Source organism: Sus scrofa, chromosome 13 (genome assembly GCF_054392235.1).
Source record: "Sus scrofa isolate SSC_HxYL_T2T_F1_AM1 chromosome 13, Sscrofa_HxYL_maternal_Yorkshire_Landrace_v2.0, whole genome shotgun sequence".
NCBI classification, from domain to species: domain Eukaryota; kingdom Metazoa; phylum Chordata; class Mammalia; order Artiodactyla; family Suidae; genus Sus; species Sus scrofa.
Genome location: NC_139395.1, coordinates 16,494,935 through 16,517,945, shown reverse-complemented (window position 1 = coordinate 16,517,945; position 23,011 = coordinate 16,494,935). Strand labels below are relative to the sequence as shown.

The 23,011-nt window shown below is 38.8% G+C and overlaps 1 protein-coding gene across 4 annotated transcripts in view; it reads right to left on the bottom strand.

Annotated features, from left to right (window-relative positions):
* PIK3R4 (phosphoinositide-3-kinase regulatory subunit 4) overlaps window positions 1-23,011 on the bottom strand; it is an 84,326-nt gene that overhangs the window by 30,549 nt on the left and 30,766 nt on the right. For 2 of the 4 annotated variants that reach the window (XM_021071333.2, XM_021071332.2), the window contains exons 8-13: window positions 16,502-16,647; window positions 14,018-14,221; window positions 9,398-9,599; window positions 6,523-6,710; window positions 5,409-5,619; window positions 1,757-1,922 (exon numbers count right to left, since the gene is read on the bottom strand). In XM_021071333.2, the coding sequence (XP_020926992.1) occupies window positions 1,757-1,922; window positions 5,409-5,619; window positions 6,523-6,710; window positions 9,398-9,599; window positions 14,018-14,221; window positions 16,502-16,647 (1,117 nt within the window). Of the gene's footprint in view, window positions 1-1,756; window positions 1,923-5,408; window positions 5,620-6,522; window positions 6,711-9,397; window positions 9,600-14,017; window positions 14,222-16,501; window positions 16,648-23,011 lie in introns of those variants that run through there. The other 2 variants (XR_014825036.1, XR_014825037.1) reach the window with 1 other exon arrangement.

Here is a 23,011-nt window from a genome sequence, read left to right as displayed (position 1 = left end):
AAAAACAGGAAAACAAAAAAAAAGCCATTAATTATTTAGTATATGTGTGTTCAATGGGAAACAAACTTCTGTGGGTTTTTTGGGTTTTTGTTTTGTTTTTTTCTTCTTAGGGAACTGAGCATATGGAAGTTCCCAGGCTAGGAGTTGAACTGGAGCTGCAGCTGCCAGCCTACGCCACAGCCACAAGTCCAGATCTGAGCCACATCTGCAACCTACACCACAGCCCATGGCAACGCCGGATCCTTAACCCACTGAGCAAGACCAGGGATCGAACCCACAACCTCATGGATACCAGCTGGGTTCATTAATGCTGAGCCACAGTGGGAACTCTGGGAAACAAACGTTTCTTGAGGTTTGAAATATCATAATAAAATATTGACAAAAAAAATTGCTACATGGAGCCAGGGTTCTTTACTGGTTTTTGATTATGTTCTGACCAACGCAATTCCAAAGAAGATGAACATGAACAATAATTAAGCATGTTGTAAAATTAAAGAGTCTTCTTAAAAAAAAAAAAAAAAAACAGCACAAAATCATATCAGGTTGGTAAGGGGTAAATTTTGTAATTATTTTAGTTTATCAAAGATACTCTGCTGTTTGACCATTTTGTGGTTAACTATGGTCAATGAACTGATGAGAAAAGCATCAAAGATTCTCTGTATCTTTTTATATACATAAGTTTCAATTTAGATTTCTAGTAGCTTTCTTTTGAGACCCAACCAATCTAGGCAGAGAACAAATATGAGTATGATGGAACTGACTTGGAGAAAGGCAAAGAGGCAAAGAGACTGCACATCAAGTAGGAACATAACTATAAAGTTGTACACATCTAAAATACTTCTTACAACTACACAGCATAATCACATCCTGCATATTTAAAGAGTCTTAAAGATTTCAAGCCATACATGACCCCTCTCTTGACTATGACAGTGAGTCAATGGTACAATGTGTAATTTCCTTACATAGCTAGTCAGTCTGTCATTTTCCAACTTTTCTCTTGCTCATAATCCATCTGACCCATTCGGCAAATCTTGTTGGGTCCATCATCAAAACACACTCAGAATCTGATCATTTCCCACTACTCCCTCCCCTTGTTTAATTATAGTAAAGGCCTCCTAACTGCTTCTGCCCTGCATCACTTCAGTCTATCCTCAAAACAAGAGCCAGAGTAATCCTGCTGAACTTTAATTCATGTCTCTACTCCACTCAGAACCTCTAAAGGCTCCTACCTCACTCAGAGCCCAAGTCTAAGTCCTTCACAACAGCCGATAAGGCCCTGTCTAACTCGGGCCCTTCTCACTCATACAGACTTCTCTGCTCTTCCTCAAACATGCCCAACGTCTTTCTACCCCAGAACCTTTGAAGTCCGTTTCCTCTGTCTCGAATGCTCTTTCCCAAGAACACAGCATGTTCTCTCACCTCTTTCAGGTCCTTCCTTAAATGACACCTTCTCTGTGAGGCAATCTCTAGCCAATTTATTTAAATTCTACTTAACCCTGCCCACTGCATTCTCTATCCCTCTTCTTTGTTATGTTTTTCTCCAGAATATACTTTACCATCCAATAGACTACATTTTATTTATTTACACTGTGTATTGTCTGTCACCTCCCAGCGTGCCACAGAACATGTACTTTTTTCCGTTTATCATGCTGTATCCCTGGTACCTAAAACAGTTCCTGTCACTGAGTAAGCACTCAGTAAATACTTGTTAAGTGAATGAATGAATGAGGGGAGTCTCCACCCACCCACCGGTTACCTGGTGGTGGTGGTCTTCCCCTCCATCTTCTGACTGTTCCAGATTTTCACCGTACCATCATTTGAACACGTGGCAAAAAGCGAATGTTCATCAGAGACCTGAATGCGATTCACAGCAGACTTGTGTTCATGAAGATGTGCAACCAGTAGCCCTTTAGGCCGCCATCCTAAGAAAAAGCATAGCAATGTGCTTAAACTACAGTTTACAAATACAATCTTCCCTTCACCCCCAAACACCAACAACCAGCAGAAGAACAATCCTGAGAACTAAACAAAGGGTCCCAACAGCTAGCTAATACAGCGTGGTCTAGTGGACCACGATAGATAGATACCATTATCTATGGAAGAAGACATCTAAGACAGCAACTAAGTGTTGCTCAAAGAGCCTCAGAAAGACTGCACTGGGGACGTTCCCCAGTACCAGAGAAGGCACAAGGGTCACTTGTTACCCAGGAAAACCCTTATTACTTGTTCAATAATGACATCAAGAGGTAACGACTACTCTGACCTAGAGAAATCAGGTACTGGGGAGGCAGACCAACCCTGAAAATCTCAAAGACCCAGACCCAACACACTGTCATGCATGACCCTGAGGTACTTACTTAAACTCTCCGAGCTTCAATTTCCTCAAATGTAAAATGAAGGGAAAATTACTTAACCCAAAGGATGACTGTATGGATAAATGATACATAAAGAATCTAACAGGAATTCCCTAGTGGCCTAATGGGTTAAGGATCTGGCACTGTCACTGCCATGGATGAGGTTCAATCCTGGCCCAGGAACTTCTGCATGCCTCAGGCACAGCCAAAAAACAAACCAGGGGAATTTCCTTTGGAGCTCAGTGGAAACAAACCCGACTAGTATCCATGAGGATGCAGGTTCGATCCCTGGCCTCACTCAGTGGGTTAAGGATCCAGCATTGCTGCAAGCTGCAGTGTAGGTCACAGACACAGCTCAACTCTGGCATTACTGTGGCTGTGCTGTAGGCTGGCATCTACAGCTTCAATTTGATCCCTGGCCTGAAAACATCTATATGATGTGGGTGAAGCCCAATAAAGCAAAACACACACACACAAAAGAAGCTCCCCGACCAGCACAGTAGGTTTAGGATCTGGTGATGCTGCAACTGTGGCAAAGGTCGCAATCGTGGCTCAGATCTGATACCTGGCCTGGGAACTCCACATACTGCAGAGGAGCCAAAAAAGAAAAAACAAACACACACAAAGAGTCTAACACTGTCTCAGGCCCACAGTAAATACCCAAATGTTGATTTCTTTTCCATCTGCATTTTTTTTGCTACCTGCAAGCATTTATTCTATATCAATAGGTAGTATAAATGGTATTACAAATCATAGCCTTGAATGCCCAAGGATTTTCTAGTCCTTTATAACATCACTTCTGTTCATATATATTCTTTCAGTGTATAATTAATTTTCTCTAATAAAATATAAATTCCCTGAAGCCAGAGACTATGTCTTAGCCTTTCTGAATAGTCACAGTATCCAGCATAGGTGCCTGTATATAATGATCTTCATGGTTTGATGAATAAACTTTTATATGAAGCATAACATTTAATACCATTAATATGAATCAATTTTATAATAAAACAAAACAAAAAGCTTTGCTAAAGATCATACTGTATTGAGGAGTTCCCGTCATGGCTCAGCAGTTAGTGAACCCAACTAGCATCCATGAGGACGTGGGTTTGATCCCTGGCCTCACTCAGTGGGTTAAGAATCTGGCGTTGCTGTGAGCTGTGGTGTAGGTCACAGACTCGGCTCAGATTCTGCATTGCTGTGGATCTGGTGTAGGCCAGCAGCTACAGCTCCAATTCAACCCCTACCCTGGGAACCTCCAATATGCTGTGGATGCAGCCCCCCAAGAAAAAAGGAAATCACAGCGTATTGAGAGTCAGCACTGTACCTAATTAGGTCATTTCAAAATCAACTTACTTCTTTTACCAAGAAACAAAAACGAAACCAAGCCTACTGCCAAACCTGGTGTACTATAAAATAGAAAAATATATTTCCCCTTGGATCTCTAGTTCACATATGTGGAAAGAACAGTTGAACGTGATTTTTACGGAGGAAATGCTGGATTTGATAAAAATCAAAAGCTGCCATGAAGTCTAGATAATCTATCAGGCTAGGTTGAACACTTCCCTCTAGAGAAAATCAATTTCACACAACCACTCAAGTGTGGAAAGAAAAAAATCAAAAGTCCAACAGTCACTACACATTTCCTGAACCACAAAATTTGACACCTTTTCTGGGATTACTGAATAAAACGCACAGCTCCACTTAAGCATAAAATGCCACTTATGAAGAGAGTCTATCATAAAACTGTGGTCAACTTTTTTTGTTTTTAAACTCAGGCTGGTAAATTATATTAAAATATGCTTCAGAAAAACCTTAAAACATTCCAGGATATTTATTTTGATTTTTTTAAAAATGAATATGACTAACCATTTAATAATATTTCTTAAATATATATTTTTTTAAGGGCTGCACAAGGAAGTTCCACAGCCAGGGGTCGAATCAAACTGTAGCTACCAGCCTACACCACAGCCACAGCCCACAGCAAAGTCAGATCCAAGCCACATCTGCAGCCTCCACCACAGCTTACAGCAATGCTGGATCATTAACCCACTGAGCAAGGCCAGGGATCAAACCTGCATCCTCTTGGATACTAGTTGGGTTCTCAAACCGCTGAGCCACAATGGGAACACCTATTTCTTAAATCTTTAAATCACTCATCTCCACTAGCATTTTCCCCCAAGTTTACAATGGAAGCCTGTGGGAACTCATATGATTTTTGTTTCTGTACACAGCACACTATGCATTTCTTCTCAGTTTTCAAGTTAAATTTTTATTATTAAAATCTATACAGAAACTCATTATAAATGTTTAAAAAATATCTGCCAATTTTAATAGCAAAGACTAGCTCTACCATGTAACAGTGGGCAAGTCTAACATAGCTAAGTCATAATTTTCATCTGAAATACCTCTTTCTTCTAAATCTCAGAAAATAGGAGTATTTTCCCCCAAACCTTAATGTTGATGATTGAGTGGTAGGGTTACAGGCGATTTTGTTCTTTTAATATACCCATTATTGGAGTTCCCACCATGGCACAGTGGGCTTGGGTTGCTGCAGAGGTGCAGCTGGATCCCTGACCCTGGCACAATGGGTTAAAGGACCAGATTCAATCCCTGGTCTGGGAACTTCCTTACACATTGAGGGTGGGAGGCACATTAAAAAAAAAAAAATTATTTTCTAAGTGTTTTACTTTTGTTTGAAGAAAATTAATAGATATTAAACCCTTCAGAAATGAAAAGCCAGAATTTACTATAAGAAGCCTGACATTCAATGAGAAAGTGGAATGACACTAAGCTGGCAGGTAAAACCTAACACCACAAATGGGAAGCACAGACCACAGACAGACTAAAATAGTAGCTTATGGACCTAAAAGATATTGCCAGAGCTAAGAAGATTCAAATTCCACAAATAATGACTTGGGACTTCTCACTTACTGGTTCTTCCTCTGGGCTTTCAAAGTGACAGTTTTGTTCTCACTTCCTTTGCCAGTTTCTCCAGTTAGACTCCAGGCTCTGGCACCTAGGCTGGAATACACCCACTAGCAATGGCACTCTTACCAGGTGGCGGTGGTTTACTCTCCCACTCGGCGTTTTCCATCATCTGCTTAGCTATCCTCTCAGCATTACACTGCTCACGCTTCTGCTGTAGGAGTTGCTGAAGCTCAGTTTTACACGTTGTGATCCGAATCTGGTAGGTGGATGGTAAAATTGTACTACTTAAAACCTGTATAGTTGGTTTTCTATTTTGGACATTTGTCACTTCTGAAACCTGCAAAGCAAAAACAATTATAGGTATTTGCGTCCTAAGCAAAATATATTTGACGATAAAAATGTACTCGTGTTCCCTCTATTCTTTATACCAGCTTTCCACCACTATTAATACAAGTTTTAAATCCACTTAAGTACAATGACATTTTTCAATGAAAACCTAGTTAAAATGAAACTTAACAAGTTACAAAACTCTATGTTTAAAAAAAATTATTAGTGCAGCAATAACATTAAACAAAAGTCATTAATTTATGTGAAAAGAGGGAAGAGAATTTTAATTTATCAATTGGTTCAATTAAGATTTTTCATTTAAAATATGACTGGTGGCACAGCAAGTTAAGGATCCAGTGTTGTCATTGCAGTGGCTTGGATTGCTGTTGTGATATGGGTTGACCTCCTGGCCCAGGAACATCCATATGCTAGGGGTATGGCCAAAAAAAAAAGACTGCCTAGGGAAGAGTTACCTTAAATTACAAACCTACTTCAAATATGTCAAAATCATCATGATATTTCTCACAGAGTGCAAACTTGGGGACTTTTCTTCCTAGAAGTATTTTTGCTGTTTTACAGATATAACTATGTTCTAGTGGAGGAAAAATAAAAGAAGATTTTTAAAGGTTCACTGCAGCCTAATTAGAATCATAGTTCATAATGATGTCTTCAACCCACAATTCCAGACCACTTTATTAGTGAGTACTTGAAAATGAGGCCTTATTGGTGCTTTCAATACTAGATTTGCCCTTGGCTGTAAAATTAAAGATAAAACTGTCTTAGAAAGAAATATGTCCTCCCTAAAGGATAAGTCACTAAATTGGTTTTCCCGGTACGGTGCACAGCTTTAAACATCCACAACAGTAGAATGGGATGCAGAGACAAAAGGGTACCACTGCCTGGATGACAATACCTGAGGAGACGTTGACAAAGGGGCACATATGCCAGCAGAGGACTCGGAACGCGGCGGCTTCCCAGCCTGAATCGCCTCCTGGTCACTCCCTTTAGGCAGGCCTTGTGGAATGTTCGGTGGTTCCAGCGATCCAAACATGCTTTTCCACTCTTCATTTACATTTGAATCTTGTTTTACATGTTTCCTAGCTATGAAAACAGATTCAGAATGATCTGAAGAGACGTCTAAAACAAAGATGTGCTTTTATTGCCTTTTTCTTTTTGGTGGGAAAGGGACAGCCATGGAGGTCACATGCTATTTGTTCCTTATGATGGCCAACTTACTGATTTCTACATATAAACTCATTAGCTCTCATTTCATCTCTGGGGCAGATAGACACAGGTTCTTTCAACAGTGTTAACAGACTTAACTGCTTCCCAGTTTCCCAAGGCTAGCTCAATTTCAACTAACCACTATATCTGAAGGACCAACAATAAAAACAACTTTTTCAAACATTGCTAACCACACTGCTAAATATGAGCTCTCTGTATCCAGTATCAGTTACACGGGGGGAAAAAACGGAGATATTAAAAATCAATTGCAGTACAGCTACCTCCTGACTTGAGACAGATGAGGAACCCTTTTTTTAAAAACCTTTCTGATTACAAAAAGTATGTTAAGTTCTGGCATTACCAATATATAACAAGAACTGCCCCATAACTTTGAAAACTTCATAAAAATATAAAGCTTAATGATACATTAATATTATTTTACAAAAGTAAAATAACACATACTGTTTCACAACTTGCTTTTTTTTCTACTTAACTAAATACGTTTAAACCATTCCTCTATTAATGGACATTTCTATTATTGCTTTTTTTTTTTATTGAGAACATTTTTAAACATATTTCTTCACATATCTGTTGGTGTTTTTATGAGAATTTCCAGAACTGAAAACAGTGAGTCAAATAGTAAAAAGAAAAAAAGAACAATAATATGTTCAATTTATAATCTCACCAACAGTGAGTGAAAACACCCATTTTCCTACCCCCTTGCTAACACAGGCATCATCAGTCTTTGCTAATCACACAGGCAGAGAATGACACCTGTTTTCATGTGTATTCATTTGTTTACCTTTTAAACATATGCATTTCTATTCTTCCATCAGTTGTATGTTCAAATCCTTCCTTATCTTTCAGTTGCTTGCCATTTTTCTTATTAATCTATATGAATGCTTTACATTTTAGGGTTCCAAACCATTAATAATTAAGTTAAAAATACTTTATCCCAAGTTTGGCAATTACAAGGTTTTTTTAAAATGTAATTCATCAGCTGCCCTCAAAATCTGATAACTGAATAGAGAAATTTTAAAAGACATGTATTTGGGAGTTAGTGTATCTCTAAAAAGAGGTAAAAGTAGAATATATGAGAGCTTATTAAAAACCTCAATGTCAATGTCACCACATGGGAGCTGACAGTTTCAAATCTCAAGACTTCAAATGGTAATGGCTCTCTAGTCTCTCCTGCAAACCTATTCTTTTTTAATTAAAAGTATAGTTCATTTACAATGTTGTGCCAATTTCTGCTGCACAGCAAACTGACCCAATCATACATATATCTGTATGTATGACTTTCTTATATTATCTCCCATTATGATCCATCCTAAGAGACTAGATATAGTTCCCTGTGCTACAGAGTAGGACCTCATTGCTTAGCTATGCTAAATGTAATAGTTTTCAACTACTAATCCCAATCTCCCAGTGCACCCCACTCCCCCTGGCAACCACAAGACTATTCTCCGTGTCTTTGAGTCTGTTTTTGTTTTGTAGATAGGTTCATTTGTGCCATATTTTAGAATCCACACATAAATGATATCCTATGGTGTTTATTTTTCTCTTTCTGACTTACTTCACTTAGTATGATATAGCTGCATCCATGTTGTTGCAAATGGTATATTCTTTTCAATTCAGTAGGCCTTACCTACTAATAACAAGCTAGAAAACTTTACCTCATTTTATATAGACTATTGGCCCTGGGTGAGTGTTTAAAACATTTAAAAATAGAATATCACCAAAAGAACTCATTCACAAAACAGAAACAGACTCAAAACCAAACTTATGGCTACCAAAGGGGAAATGCTGGGTTAGGGATAAACTGGGAGGTTAGAGCTGACACATACACACTACTACATGTGGAATGGATGAGTGACAAGGACCCACTGTACAACACGGGGAACTCTACTCAATACTCTGTAGTGACCTATATGGGAAAAGAAACTGAAAAGGAATGGATATGTGCATATGTATAACTGCTTCACGTTGCTATAAACCTGAAACTAAAACAACACTGTAAGTCAACTATACTCCAATAAAATTAAAAAATAAAAAATAAAGTCTTCTTGTGGCACAGGTGGGTTAAAGATCCAATGTTAGCACTGCAGTGGTTTGGGTTGCTGCTGCGGTGCAGCTTTAATCCCTGGCCTAGAACTTCCATGTGCTATGGGCATAGCCAAAAATAAGCAAAAAAGCTTTGTTTAAGAAAAATAATTTTTAAATAAGTAAAATAAAAAATAGATTAAAAAAATTTTTTAAATAGATTATCACCTTCATACATCCAAAGGCAAGAGAGGGGTTTTAGACTCAGGCTTTGGTTTAGAATCTGATTCTGACACATACAGAGCCATGAATGTGGAAGGCTACTTAATTTCTTAACTGTTAGTTCACTTCTCCACTCTTCCTCTCCAAAAATCTTCCTGCTTATATAATGGAAGCACTCACTCAATTTTATTTGAAAGGTCTTTATCTGGGAAATATGACTTTTTACTTTTACTACTAACCAGCATTATGAAGTAACTAACACTAACAAGCTAACCATACACACACATAAATGTACTAACCTCGTTTGTCATCTGGTTCCTGTCTGGTTTTAACAAGATCAACTTGTCTCCCAGTTATGCCCAAGGCTGCCAAGTCAATTACACCTTTCTGACTACTGTCATGGAGGTGACTCTGGTCCACTATATTGGCCTTTGCTTTGTGAGATTTCATCATGAAGTCTTTTAGTGCCAAAAGTTTGTCTTCCTCTTCTTCCGTCATTCCCTAAAAATAAATAAAACCATATGTTCCAGGTTATTTTCCCAAGGAATAAGAGGCCTCAAAATGACTAACAAGTGATGGATCAAACCACTCAATTTAACATTTCAGAGTCAGGAGTTCCCATTGTGGCTCAGTGGTAAGGAACTGGACTAAGATCCATGAGGATGAGAGTTCGATTCCTGGCCTCGTTCTGTGGGTTAAGGATCCGGTGCTGCTGTGTCTATGGTGTAGGCTAGCAGCTGTAGCTCCAATTCAACCCCTAGCCTGGGAACAAACTTCCATATGCTGTGGGTGCAGCCCTAAAAAGCAAAATAAAATAAAATAAAATAAAATTTTAGAGTCAGAATAGTATAATGAAGGAAGCAAAAGTGAGAGAAAAAGAAACGACCAATACAGAACATCTTACTTCTCTGATCTCCCACAACACCCTTGCCTCCACTGAGGCACTTTCTACTTTGTTTCATGATTTACATCTTAACTTTCTTTCTAAATGCCAACATTCAAATATAATCCATCTTTGAGATCTTCAAATACTTAATACAGTGCCTGGTAACTAGCAGATCTTTGATATATAGCTCTTAACATTTCATAGCTAGACAAAAATTCTGGAAACACAATATTAAGCAAAAGAAAATGTACGTACTTCAACCTTGTTCCTAGACATGTTGAGAATATGCAGTGGGACACTACTGTCAAGGACTCTGTGATAAGCAAAGCTCTCTGCACATCTCAGGGACTGATGGGCAAATGTAAGCAACACCCACCAGCATTCTACGGTAACAGGATGACTGGAGTCAGGCAATCGGTTCAAACTCCAGCCCCGTTACTTATGATCTGTTATAACCTAGAGCATGACCCATTTTCTCTAAACCTCCATTTATCTATAAAATGAGGATAATTAGTAGCACCCATCTTACAAGGTTATTACAAAATTTTAATCAGTTAATCCACCCAAGACACTTAGAAGACTTGAACACTTGAAACTGACTGAATACTAATTTACATAATTCAATGTGCAAGTTAAATATTCTGACACATGGAACAGTTCTGAGTTTTCCTCTTAACTTTCCAACCATCCACAGAATCCTCAAGAATGTTTTCATTATGCAAACAAACAGAAATTAATAATGACAATTCCCCTAAGGCCTCGATCTAAAATCCCCCTGGAGTTTACGGTAATAGTCACAAACCGCTGCCACAAGAGGACACAAACTCTAGAAAGTCAGAAAGCTAAGAAATATGAAATAAAATAAACTCATGGTTGGTTGACTTCCATGAATGTAGATACATGAGGGCCAATGTATAAAGGGATTTAGCACCCAGCAGTGTAAAATTCACAACTAACTGAGAAGGAAAAATGGATGGCCAAGAGTCAGCAATTAGAGGAAAACTTACATTATGTATCTTCTTATAACTTTTCAACTCTACACTTTGTGTCTGTATACTCAGCCAAAAATTTTTAATAAAATTATTAAAAAGTTTAAAATGTAAATTATTCGTCATTTTTAAAGGTGTGAAATCATTTAGTATTCTGTATTAGTGGCTGATTAAATGAATATGAACAGAGAGCTCTCATAAATGAGATCCATCTAAAACAGCCCTGCCATGTGTCATCTCCAGATGGTAAGTCCCACTGAGAATGTGGAGTACAGACAGATTTCCAAATTCCACATGGGTAATGTTCCACAAGTGAGCTTTAAGTTTTATTATCTGGTGCTCTGAACATACCACAGAAACAATCCTAGACAGGTCTACAAGTCTGTTTTATTCCTGCTGTATCTCAATGTCCTCAAGCAGTCCTACACAAAAGAGCACCGTAGAACTCCCAAGTAAAAATAATTCTGCAGGAGGGTTCAGAATTCCCACTTGCAGAGGCTAAAAATATGTCTCTTCCCTCTGTATCCCTGACATTAGGAAAAGGACTCAATTCCTACCTCCAAAGCCTCCCTGGCTCCAAGCCTCTGCTATTAATCCCAAGAAACTGGAGTAGTGTAAGGACCAAAAAGAAAGGAAGGCAAAGAGAAGGCCTGCAAAGGGCTGGAAGACATGAGCTGCACAGGAACTGCTTCCTAAGTCTATAGAGAACCCAAGCAAGCCTCTCAGCTTTAACTCCCTGTCCTCTGTTTATTTTGAGAGGCAAGATGGACCGTGAAGGGAGCATACTTTGGAGTTAAGACAGGTTTAGGTTCAAACGTTAGCTTTGAAACTTATTGAACTGTTTGCGCACAGACAAGTTATCTACCCTCATTAAGCCTAAATTTCCTTATCTATAAAATGGAGCTAACATCTATTGTTCAAGCTTGTTTCAAGGACAGTCACAAAAGATGGAAGGTAGACTTATTGTATGTCCCCCAAAACTGGAAGCTAGTGTTGCTCTGCTGTTATTTCTGAGGACCTCAGATATTCTAATTCTAGTCCCTTCTACCAGCAGTACCTACCCCTTCCAACAGCTTTCCTAACCCTTGAGAGTCTCCTATTATTAACAGAAACAACATGAAACAGAGGATTGCATGTTCTTCTTTTTCCATTCAAACGAATGAGAGAGAGAGAGACAAATGAGTAAGTACATCAAGCACTGACACATAGAGGAATAGAAGCCAGTGAATTTTAGTGATTTTGTCACAGTGCCAGTGGTAGGGGCTGGCACTGAGGGAGCATCAGTGGCTGGAGGATTTGGGAGAAAAAAAGTAGGAAGCAATAAGTAGAAAGGCTATGGAAATTTCCCCTTCCCTCTCCCTCCTTTGGCAAATGAGGCAAAACCTACATCTGTAGAAAGGTAAAAAGCAAGTACTAGGGGCTACAGTGACTCCATAAAGTAACTAAGAGAACATTTCAGTATAGAAGCTTTCAACTTAATACAAAGAATTTGCAGGAGAGAGAAAAATATAAAGAATCACACCATCCAAGCCCAAAGAAACATCTATTTGGAGTGGTTTTTACAGCATACCGAAATCTTTTTGATAAGGACTACCTACTCAGGAGGAACAAGTTTTCCAAAAATTGCTTTCTAAACTACAAAACACATCTAACAGAGAAGGCAAGTTTAAAAGAAAACTCAAAACGCTCTCTGGCAATTCAAATCAAATCAAACTGAGGCCTCCTAAAATAAAGGAAATAGAACCACTGGCCCAGAAAGGACATTCAAAGGCAGCTCTAGCCTCCAGGCAAATTTAGACCTAAAAGAGCCAAAATGGTTATTGACCAGCCTCCCATAGAAGTCTATTCCAACATTCAGTCACCCAAACCAACGTTTAGGAGTCAAACAGCACTGGATATTCCATGACAAGCACAATACGTGAAAGGATTTACATCCCCAAGCTGATCAAATTCTCTCTCTGCAATGGAAGCATTTTCTCATCTTTTCTCTTAGACAAGACAGTGACTGACAAGTATTCTCTTAAGCAGGATGTCCTACAGACTTTTAAGACAGTCATTAAAGGTATCTCCCAGTATTCACTCCATTACTCATGGAGCTTTTATTCAGAAACCGTACCCTTTATTTCTAACCAGTTTCATTTCCACCTTGACTTCTCCAGGATCCACACACTCCCTCCTAAAACAGGATGCAGAATCTAGGCTTAAGAATACTGATGTCAACATAATAAAAAGATTACTTCCTATTCTAACAAGATTGGCTAAACAATCCAAATTCATAAATTTTTAAGAAACAGCAGTAAACTGCTGGTTTATTCAGACTAAGCAGCATTATAAATCCCACTTATTTTAGCTGTTTGCACAGAGTGAGGATTCTAAATTTGGACCGAAATAAAGCAGAATTTTTTTCTGTTTGCATTAATATTTTGTGATTTCCTTGTAATGGATTTCATTACATCTTTAATGAACTATGAACTAAATAAAGAATTACTTAAATCCAGCATTCTAGTCTTGGCTCAGCAGAAGCGAATCTGACTAGCATCCATAAGGATGCAGTTTCGATCCCTGGCCTCACTCAGTGGGTTAGGGATCCAGCGTTGCTGTGACCTGTGCCGTAAGCTGTGGTGTAGGTCACAGATACAGCTCCGATCTGGTGTTGCTGTGGCTGTGGTGTAGGCCAGTAGCTTCAGTTCTGATTCGACCCCTAGCCTGGGAATCTCCAAATGCCATGGGTGCGGCCCTAAAAAAGGCAAAAATAAAAGAATTACTTAAATTAAGGTTATACCTACTTTCCCTTCATTTACACAGCCGGTAATCACAGAAAAACGTAGTGGGTTTCCCATGATTCCTTATTTAGCTCAATGCAATGCCTTATCATCATCACAGTATGTCCTAGCTACCAAAGCAAATGCATAAGGTATTTGCCAGATTTATGTACTCATGTTTTGATACAACTTAATTAAAAATATTTTTAAGAGCTAGATGGGTGCCTCAATGTTTTTATAAAATTTGCACTTAAGTAGAAGATTTCAGAGAGGTGATACAACCTGTGAGAGCAGTTTCTTCAGAAGCTGTGCTATGGCAGGATCCTCAGGCGGAGGGCAGTCGGGAAGAGAACCGCTCCGTTTCTTCTGACGCATGTGAAGGTGTCTGAATAAGCTAGTAATATCTTTAGACCTCAAAGCATAATCAAATATAGAACGACTTACTGGCTCTTTTAAAACACTGAGTAGAACAAGTTTTCTTTCAATCTATATTAGAAAAATAAAAAGAATCAGCCAAGGATACAACATATAACACAGTTGTCTTCAAATTCAATAACTATAACCTGTGTAAAGTTAATACAGGTATTTATTTGCTACGAGGATGGGAGATACCAACATCTGCAATTTTTGCTTAGAAGAAAAAAGAATATTAGTGACCTTTAGAGAGCTAAGCTATTTCTTCTTTTCACTGTAACCATCTGTGTCTATCGGACTGAAAGATTACTATAACCCAGGCTTGAAAAGTTGAGATCCCAAGTTATCTAGATTCCAAAATGTCAGACGACTTCCCAATTCTAAAAAGGACCTGCAGGTCACAGTCTAATAGCCAAAAGGTACTGAGCCGGAAAAGATGCTCAATGCCACAGAGGCACCCTTCCATCATCAGGTTTTCCCAGGAGCTTCAACCACTTCTAAAAAACATTACCCTCTTCATACAGTTGATAAAACCCTCTCCTTTTTTTAATCCCTCAGAATACTCTCCCTGCCAATGTATACGTAATAAAAAGCATGAGTACTACTAACAGTAACCAAGAGGACTTACTTTACATATATTTAACTACCTGGTAAGTTGGCCAGTAGAAACAAACATAAAAAAAGGGCATCTTTTACCTAATCCAAACTTGCGGAAAGGTAATAATTATGAAGGATATACATAATTATTCTCTCAATTCCTGAGACTGGCCATTCAAAATATAAAACAATGATAAAATCAAAAGGTAATAATAACAATTTCTGAAAAAAACAAAGAATGGTGCAGATTTCTAACCAACAATTCACATGTCATATTTATTTTAGTAAGTATTTTGTAATACTACAAATACATGCAATTTTTTTTTCCTTTTTAGGGCCGCATTTGCAGCATATGGAAGTTCCCAGGCTAGAGTCAAATCAGAGCTGCAGCCGCCAGCCAATACCACAGCCGTGGCAACAGTGGTTCCAAACTGCCGGATCCTTAACTCACTGACTGAGGCCAGGGATCAAACCCACATCCTCACAGACACTATGTCAGGTTCTTAATCTGCTGAGCCACAATGGGAACTCCAGCATGCAATCTTTAAATCCCAGAAATACTTTTTTCTTTCATTATGTTCTAAGAGTTAAGACATCTGATTAAGAACCAAACTTCTAAAAAGGAATCTTTAGACCTGACTTCCAGGAAGTTTTAATAAACTTCGAAAATGGGGGTATATTTTCTAATAGTATTTTCCATCTTTCATGTATATATAAACTGTTCTTGGGATTAAAAAAAAATTTTTTTTTTGGCCATATCCACAGCAGCATGCAGAAGTTTCCAGGCCAGGGATCAAACCCACACCACACCAGTGACAATGCCAGATCCTTAACCACTAAGCCACCAGGGAACACCTGGGATAAAAACTTTTAAATCTCCTAACCCTATTAAATAAAGAATGATGATGATTCTCCAAAATGGATTAATCTATTATGAAAAGTAAGGACTGAAGGCACAGTCTAATCTACTTGCTTCCCGAAGATATCCGAGGCCATTTTCTCCAACCAAAGGGAGAAGGGAAGGCACAGTGGGCTATAAAAATAGGAAAAAACCAAAAAGGAATAGGAATTTGTAAAAGAAAAATAGATCTTTAGTAAAAGTAGGACATTTTAGAATGCTTTAACAGCTAGAATCATCTGCAATAGTCCATTCAATTTAAATATCTATTTTGACAGCTGGCTGTCCAGCAAAACAAAGGGTGTAAAACACTGACATGCTGGTGAACAACTGCCTTGTATAAATCAGACCCAAAATTTATCATCAAGTCCTGCACTGTAGAGGGTGGGTGGAGATGGGGAGTCTGGTAGTCATTAAATTTTTAAAAAAGGAAAGAAACCAGAACCAGTTAGTGTTGCAAAAACACACTTTTGAAAAAGCCCTTTTTGAACTTATTTTAAGTGCTGACTTGAACTGAAATCAGTTATACTTTTATAACAAAAACAGGTCCATCATTATTACATTTCTGCTCTACTGCACGTTAACAGCACACATTTTACAGCAATGCACTTCAGAAATAAGGATGAACTACTGAATGCTATATTGTGTACTACACGACGTACAACATAACAGCCTCCTGAACCTCTCTCACCTTCCAAAGTGTTTGCTCCATTAATATTCACTAGCTTGAAAGGAATGTGAAAATGTTGTAGCCCTATTTAAATCTTTAAACATCTAAAGAAAATAGGACTCTCTAAATCTTTCTTTAAAGGGGCACAGTTTGGATGGAAAATTAATTCAAGTTGGAACAAGCATACCTGTATTATTGGCTGAGTAATGTATGGGTCAAGGTAAGGCATCAGTTTGCAGTAGACATCAGCTATGCTTATTTGGTGGGCTACCACTGTGATGAACCCCACAGCGCCATAGCGTATCCACAGATTGGGATGACAGAGAAAGGGGGCTAAAGAGGAAAAAAAAAAACATATGGATTAAACCATGTTCATAAAGAGCTTCAAACTATCAAGAGATACAAATTTTGACCTTATAACACAATTGATGAAGGGCTCACACCAAATGCTACTATCAACTTCCCTTCGTGTACTCAGGGAAGATAAACTGGACCAAGTGATTCACTGATATTATAATACTCCCTACCATATATGTTAGCAATACCATAAAAAAGTAAAAATAGCTATTTCTTTTCTGAGGATTTAAATTGTTATACTTTTAGTCAGGGCTAAAGATGAGTAGGCATATAGTCATTTACAAGACTAGATTAAAAACTACTGGACAGAGACCTAAGAAGTTCCAAGAGTACAGAGCAAACTACTACTCCCCTACAGAACTACTATACCCCACAGAAGTCCAAGAACACACCATCTACCACATAAAGGGCAAAGAAACTGAGAAGTTGTTTCTTCTCCAAGCCATAGCTTGGACTAAGGGAATGATTTCATCTGAGAGACATTATTTTTAATGTAAAGATTTGATCATATCAAATACAATACTCAAACATCCATTCACAAGGCATTATGAATGCCTGAAAGGCAGAAAACATGATGATCATTCTTAAAAAGTTTAAAATATAAGATTAAACCAGAAAATTAAATGAATATCTGTTCACATCTTTAACTATTTTCTGTACTATAACTAAAATCAATGATTTCAACTAACTGACATAAGATTTAGAATAAAATTCAAACATCTAAACTAACCTCATTTAGAATAAAATTCAAATTTCTAAAAGCAAAAAAAAAAAAAGGCATTAGTTCTGAGCAAGCAAAAGCATCAGCATGTACAGAATATTAATTTCACAAGAAATTCAGGCTACTAGAGAAATAAGAATAACTACCCCAGTGATGTCAACATCACAGTAGAGTGAGACACTCCCTTTGTCCCTCCCCTTTAATCTACAACCAGTGAAACATCCACAACTCAACAAAGGCGCCTCTATCTAACACCCAAGATGCAAGATTCCATACATCTGTGCATCTAAAAGTGGGTGGAATGGAACACACAGAGGAGGGAGAACAGGGGAACAGGTAGTGACTACAATTCTGACCCTCTGGCCAAGGCAGCTGAACCCACAGACCAGAGAACCAGTAGCAGCAGCGGGGGAGTGGCACACACAACTCAATCCCCACCCTCCAAGGCAGCACCCATAGCCACAGGGAACTGGTCAGCCACAGTGGGGCCTAGGATCCCAACCCTTGAGCCACAGAGGCACTCATGACTCTGGCCTCCTATAGTTCCAGCCAACACAGCAAAGCCCTCAAGCCTTACAACACCCAGCCCATTAGAGACACCCATGCAACCCCAGCTCCACCCCTAGCCTCCCCTCATCCTGTGACAGTGGGGCCTGGGGCTCAAGGGATCCTGGACATGGCAGGAAAGCCTACCATCCTGGTACCTCAGGCAATGACACCAGCAACACTAGCAGCAGCAAGGTATCAGCAACACCAGGGGCACAAGAAGCAATAATGAGGTCACAGGGTGACACCTCTATCAGAGGCAGAAGAGTGCAAACTGCAGACTTTCAAATATAACCAGAGGCAGCTTAAGTAAAAGAAATTTAAAAACAAAAAACAAAAAACTTTGTGCTATAGCGCCACCTACTGTAAACCAGAGAGAAGCCTCTAACTTTTAACCTGTTGAAGCATTAGAATCAAGTAGAAAGGTGTTCACTACTTCAGAGGCACAAAAAGAACAACTCAACAAGCATGATGAAGAACAACAGTAACACAAAAAGGAATGACAATTATGCAGAAACTAAAAACACAGATCCTGTGATCTGACAGAGAATTCAAAACAGGTGTCATGAAGAAAGTCAACAAGCTACATGAGAACTCAGAAAGGCAATTCAATGAGCTCAGGAATAAAATTAATGAACAGAAGGAATACTTTACCAAAGAGCTTGAAACTCTAAAAAGGAACCAAACAAATTCTGGAGCTGAAGAATTCAATGAACGAGTTGAAAAATACATTATAAAGCAACAGAAATAGAGCAGACCATATGGAAGACAGAATTGAAGATAGAAAACTAAGAAATCTAAAAGTAGAAAAAAGAAATAAGACACTTCAAAAAAAATGAGGCAATTCTATTAGACTCCTTTAGGAAGGGTAACATGAGGTAATGGGTATCCCAGGAGAACAGAAGGAGAAAGGAACCGAGAGTTTATTTAAAGAAATAATAGCAGAAAACTTCCCAAGCCTGAAGAAGGAACTGTATATACAAGTCCATGAAACTAAGAGAATATTTAATAACCTCAAATGCAAAGAAAAACAAAAAACTTCTCTAATACAGACTATATTAAATTTGTCAAAAATCAATGACAAAGAATTTTAATGTCAATCAAGGATAAAAAGACAGAAAACTACAAAGGAAACCCTAGCCCTCCCTCAGGCTACTAGCAGTTTCTCAAGAGAAACCCTACAGGCCAAGAGGGAATGGAATGACATTCTCAACATACTGAAAGATAAAAACTGTCACCCAGTGACGTTCCCTTGTGGTTCAGCAATTAAGGATCCAGTGTTGTCGTCGTTGTGGCTCAGGTCATTGCCATGGCATGGGTTCCATTCCCGGCCTGGGAACTTCCACATACTGTAAGCACAGACAAAAACAAAACAAAAACAAAACTGTCACCCAAGAATACCCTGGCCAGCAAAGTTACCATCCAAATGTGAAGAAGAAATGAAGACCTCACCAAACAAAAGCTGAGAGAATTCAGCAATACCAGCCCTGCCTTCTATAAGAAACAAAAAGGCCAAAGTACACAAAACTTTGAATAAGGTGATAAGTAGAGTAACAAAACTGCAACTTTTTATCAGAATAGGCTTTAAAGCACTTTATTACAGCATAAAGGTTAAAGGGGGGAAGGAAGGTGGGAAAACAGAAAAAATAATTATAGCTACTTCAATTTGGTAACAAACACATTATAAAAAGGGATCATGTGAGATAAGAAAAAACACAAAGAGGGAAGGGGAAAAGGATGGAATCCATAGAAGTAAATGAAAACGCCACCAACAGAAAAAGGACTATTTTACCTACGAGATGTGTTATACAAACCTCATGGGAACCACAAAACATAAATCTAGAGCAGAAACAGGAACCAGAAAAAAAATGAGGAAACTGAGAAAAGTATCATAGAAAACCACCAAGCCACACAGCGAACAGAAACACAAGGGGAAAGAAACAATGGAGATGTAAAGCAACCAGAAAACAAAAGATTAAACGGCAACATGAAGCCCTTATTTATCAACAATCACCCTAAACTTAAACTGATCAACTTCACCAATCAAAAACAGAGTGGATGGATGCATTAAAAAGCACAGCACAACTCTATGCTGCGTCCACAAGATGCACCTCCTCTCTAAAGGCAAACACAGTCTCAGAGTGAAGGGATGGAAGATACTGCAAATCATGGCCTCAGGAGAGTGGATGTGGTCATACTTTTGTCAGATAGAACAGACTTCAAGCCAAAAAAAGGTTTAAAAAAAAAGAGAGTGACAACAATGGACAGTATACAATGATAAAATGAGACAAGTCTTCAAGGAGACTAACAGTGAGTACTACACCTAACACAGGAGCACCAAAATATACAAAACAATTGCTAACAGGCCTAAAGGGAGAGAGTAACAGCAATACAGTAACGGTAGGGACTTTAACACCCTACTTATATTAATGGATAGATCTTACAGACAGAAATAAGCCCATACATGCGGACAACAAAACAGCATAGAACACACAATGGAGAAAGAACACTCTCTTCTATCAATGGTGTTGGGAAAACTGGACAACTACATGCAAAAAAAATGAAACTGGACCACTGTCTCACACCATACACAAAAATCAATTCAAAATGGATTAAAGACTTGAATGTAAGACCTAAAAGCATACAACTACCAGCAGAAAACTAAGCAGTATGCTCTCTGACTGAAGTCTTAGCAAAATCTTTCTAGATCTCCTCAGTCAAGAGAAACAAAAGCATAAATAAACAAATGGGACTACATCAAACTGAAAAGCTTCTTCACAGCAAAGAAACCATCAAGAAAACAGACAACTTACTGAATGGGGAAGATATCTGCAAATCACACATCCAATAAAGAGTTAATGTCCAATATATATATATAAAGAACTCATAGAATTCAACAACAAAAAACAATCTGAATTAAAAATGGGCAGGGAAGTTGAACAGACATTTTTCCAAAGACGACATAAACAGGAGATGTACACCATCTCAAAACTATGAGCTATCACTTCATAGCCATTAGACTAGCTATAAGAGAAAGACAAGGAGTTCCCGTCATGGCGCAGTGGTTAACAAATCCGACTAGGAACCATGAGGTTGCGGGTTCAATCCCTGGCCTCGCTCAGTGGGTTAAGGATCTGGCGTTGCCATGAGCTGTGGTGTAGGTTGCAGACGCGGCTCGGATCCCGCGTCGCTGTGGCTCTGGCGCAGGCCGGTGGCTACAGCTCCAATTCGACCTCTGGCCTGGGAACCTCCATATGCCGTGGGAAGCAGCCCTTGAAAAGGCAAAAATGCCAAAAAAAAAAAAAAGAGAGAAAGACAAAAACTAGCAAGTGCTGGCAAGGATATGGAGAAAAGGGAACCTCATACACTGCTAGTAGGAATGTAAACTGGTGCTGCCGGTATGGAAGAAGGTGTGAAGATTCCTCAAAACATTTAGAACTACCATAAGATCCAGCTATTTCATTTCTGGGTATGTAGCCAAAGAGTAAGAAACACTAATTCAAAAAAGATATAGGCACCCCTATGTCCATCACAGCATTATTTCAATAGTCAAGACAAAGGCCCATCAATGGATGAATGGATAAAGATGATGCAGGGTATAAATGTGCAACGGAATATTACTCAGCCATTAAAAAAAAAAAACAATGAAATCTTGCCATCTGCAACAATATGGATGGGCCTTAAGAGTATCATGCTAAGTTAAAATATGTCAGACAGAAAGAAAATACCACAATGATTTCATTCATATGTGGAATACAAAAAATAAATAAATAAATGAACAAGCCAAACCAAACCAAAACAAACACAAAGATACAAAGGACAGAGTAGTAGTTACCAGATAGGGAAGGGCAGGGAGGAAGACAAAATGGCTAAAGGGGATTAGCTGAAGGACGATGGATAAAAACTAAAATTTTGGTGGTGAGCAGAAATACAATGCTGCATACATGAAACTTATTTACCGTTATAAACTAATGTTAAACCTCAAAAAATAAATTTAAAAATTAAGAAATGAGGAGTTCCCATGGTAACTCAGCAGATTAAGGACCCAACATAGTATCCGAGAGGATGCAGATTTGTTCCCTGGCTTCACTCAGTGGGTTAAAGATTCAGCATTGCCACAAGGAAGCTGCAGTGTAGGTCACAGATGGAGCTCAGACTGGTGGCTGTGGCAAAGGCTGCAGCTGCAGCTCTGATTTGACCCCTGGCCTGGGAACTTCCACATGCCATAGGTGCAGCTGTAAAAAGGAAAAAAATTAAGAAATGCTCCAAAAAAAAAATTCTGTTACATTATAATATTACTCTCATAAATAAGGGGAGGAGAAAAAAAATGTTCACTGTCCAATGTTCACCTGTCTCCAAAGTTCTCCCATTTCCAATTTTTCTAATTACACACGGAGACGATTTTAATTGTTTCATAAATACCCTACGGCCCCTGAGACAGCCAGCAAGGAAGGGCTGGTAGTCTTCCCTTGACAACATGGAAAATGAGAGCTGGAAAAACAATGCAAAACCTTCAAAAAATAACTAAAGATGATCTAGCAGGAGTTAGGTACTGGATGAGTCTAAATTGTTGGTCCCAATTCTTTTATTTCTTTACCTTTTCTTTTTTGCTGCCCCCTGGTACATGGAGTTCCCAGGCCAAGGATCAGATCTGAGCCACAGTTGCAACCTACATCACAGCTGCAGCAATGCAGGATCCTTTAACCCACTGTACCAGCCAGGATCAAACCTGCGTCCTGGTGCTGCAGAGACATTACCAACCCTGCTGCACAACTCCTGGTCCCAATTCTTTGTGTAATCTGTGTTACACAATCACACTCTTGCCTGGTGCTCATTGTGTACAAAGGGTACATTTCCTTCCCTCGCTCTTGTCTCAGTCACAGTACTTGCTCTAGTCAACGGAGTATCAGCAGATGTAACACAAATGGAGGCTGGAAAATGTGCAGCATAGCTAAGTTCCTGCCATCACCCAGAACAGAACCTGGGTGGCTCTCCCTCCAATCTGGCTCCAGAATGAGACAGTTAAGTCACAGTCACCACAATCTGGGAGATGCAGAGCCTAAGCAGCTCACA